The 2,852-nt window shown below is 21.5% G+C and overlaps 1 protein-coding gene across 1 annotated transcript in view; it reads right to left on the bottom strand.

The window, feature by feature from the left end:
- Nucleotides 1–2,852, bottom strand: part of LOC130821479 (protein Ycf2-like) — a 14,572-nt gene extending 11,720 nt beyond the window's left edge. Inside the window, exon 1 of the mRNA XM_057687267.1 lies at nt 2,518–2,852. Coding sequence (XP_057543250.1) covers nt 2,518–2,852 — 335 coding nt within the window. The remainder of the gene's footprint in view (nt 1–2,517) is intronic.

Genomic DNA, 2,852 nt, shown 5'->3' with positions numbered 1-2,852 from the left:
AATATAATAATCTTATTTATTTTTATCTTATTATATTTTCTTTTTAAACCCGATAAATCATGGGGTGTTACATATATATATATATATATATATATATATATATATATATATATATATATATATATATATATATATATATATATATACATGTATATATATATATATATATATACATGTATATATATATATATATATATATATATATATATATATATATATATATATATATATATATATATATATATATATATACATGTATATATATATATATATATATATATATATACATGTATATATATATATATATATATATATATATATATATATATATATATATATATGTATATATATGTATATATATGTATATATGTGTATATATATATATATATATATATATATATATATATATATATATGTATATATGTGTGTGTGTATATATATATATATATATATATATATATATATATATATATATATATATGTATATATATATATATATATATATATATATATATATATATATATATATATATATATATATATATATATATGTATATATGTATATATATATGTATATATATATATATATGTATATATGTATATATATATGTATATATGTATATATATATATATATATATATATATATATATATATATATATATATATATATATATATATATATATATATATATATATATATATATATATATATATATATATATATATATATATATATATATATATATATATATGTATTTATATATATATATATAAATACATATATATATATATATATATATATATATATATATATATATATATATATATATATATATATATATATATCACTAGAATTTCAAAATAGTGACATTAAATTAAATGCCACTAATTATATCCCACTAAAAGTATAGTATGTTGTAGTGTCAAAGTAAATCTCGACGCTCTTTTAGCACTTTAAAATCATTTATAATTTCATTGATAATATATGTCTTTGCTATTTGTCTATCAATGTATATATCACTAAACTATCAACAAGGAAATTGTTGCCCATTTTGTTACAAAGTCTGGTCTTCATTATCTTCATTATCGAAAAGGCTCTTTCCATGGTAGCGGTGAAAACAGGAAAAGTCATAATTAATCCTAATAATCAATCAACCAAAAACTATATCTTTGTATCCGTTCTCTCCACCAATTATAAAGACGAACGTGTACCCCGCCAATTGCTTTCTTCTTGTTTTGTTTTTTTAGTTGTTAATTGATAATTTCATTCCTTAATTGATATTACAACTTATAAGATATAACACTCTTTTTTTAAGAAAATATTATTTCGATTATTCTCTTCCTATAATTATGTTGTTTTTATTTGTTGGGTTGAAATCATAAAAAATTGTAAAATGATAGTTGTATATTAAATACTTTTTGCCAAAAATCTCGAGGGGAGCAACGCCCTACCCGCCCCTTAGAAGTTATGCCTATGATTGAGTTGACCCATATACATTTAGCGCGTTAAAATGATCACTTACAATTTAAAATTAATTAATCATAAAAATAGGCTAATTATATGATTATGTCTCATGGTATACGATCTCATACAACACGAGTTGTTATGTAAATCATGAAAGCATTACTGGTTATAAATAATCATCTAAATCACTTGAAATACTTGTTACTCTATTAAATTTGGTTAATAGGTAATTGGTGAATAATTCAAATACATGAATAAAAATATTATTTTATAGATAAATAGGAAAAATAAATAATTGTAATGATGTATAATTTAAATATGTGAGCGAAAATTAAAAAAAAAAGGTTTTTAACAAACAATTGAAATTTACTTCCCCCATTCCATTATACTTGCTTCATTTGACTTTTTACGCAATTTAATGTGGTATTTTGTTCATTTATATGTTGAATTATATACATCTAAAAATTATAAAAAGTTAATAATATGAAAGTATACGATTAGAAGATTCAAATAAAATCCCACTTGACTATCTTTTTACTTACATATTAGTCGCAATATATAACATAAATTTGAATAATAAATACTGTCTAAAATCAATGTTTCTAAGCAACTCTCATTCAATCCGTAATTTCAATATTTTTTTTCCAAATCTCAACTACAAACTAAATCTCAATTTCGTCTTGAAAAGTATAATAAGTGCGATTGGCATATTTTTTTAGGCGAGTTTATTAATAATAATTCAATTTTTATTTGTTTTGCTGAAAATTAAATTGGCTAATGTTTAGTTTCAAATAAATCAGACGATTGGAATAATTGATGAAAATAAAATCACATATTATTTATTTATTTTGTATTTATACCCAATAGATAAGTTTATTTTAAAGTAAATAATAGTGAGTTATTTTGGGAGTATTGACCAAAGATTGAATTAGTTTTTATTTTACAAATTCGTAAATTATTTTGGGTAGCATTTGGTTGTGTTGTTTGGAGTTATAGCACTACAATATATCAACACAAGTATGAAAACACGTGCAGATCGTGGGCTCCTTACCCTTCTTCCAATTTCGATTCGTATTTTTCATAGAGAAATCTATGATTAAGGATAGAACAAGATTCATTTTGCCTCATATCCAAAGGATCCCTTAGTTCGGACCGAAGAAACAACGTCACTCGATCATTCTGACTGTAATCTTTATCTGTCCGTGAGGATCCCACCAGAGCGCCTTCTACTTCTAATAAGCCTTGAACTAGATAAGAATTATTTTCAAAGAGTCCATAAGAAGTGAACCCATTTTTTGCATCGGGTCCGGGTAGAGACCAAAGATCTTGAGCGACTGATCCCGCAGAACAACTCAAAAGATAAAGAAGTATCGTTAATTTCTTCAT

Source organism: Amaranthus tricolor, chromosome 8 (assembly GCF_026212465.1).
Source record: "Amaranthus tricolor cultivar Red isolate AtriRed21 chromosome 8, ASM2621246v1, whole genome shotgun sequence".
Taxonomy (NCBI): domain Eukaryota; kingdom Viridiplantae; phylum Streptophyta; class Magnoliopsida; order Caryophyllales; family Amaranthaceae; genus Amaranthus; species Amaranthus tricolor.
This window is presented reverse-complemented; position numbering and strand designations above follow the sequence as displayed.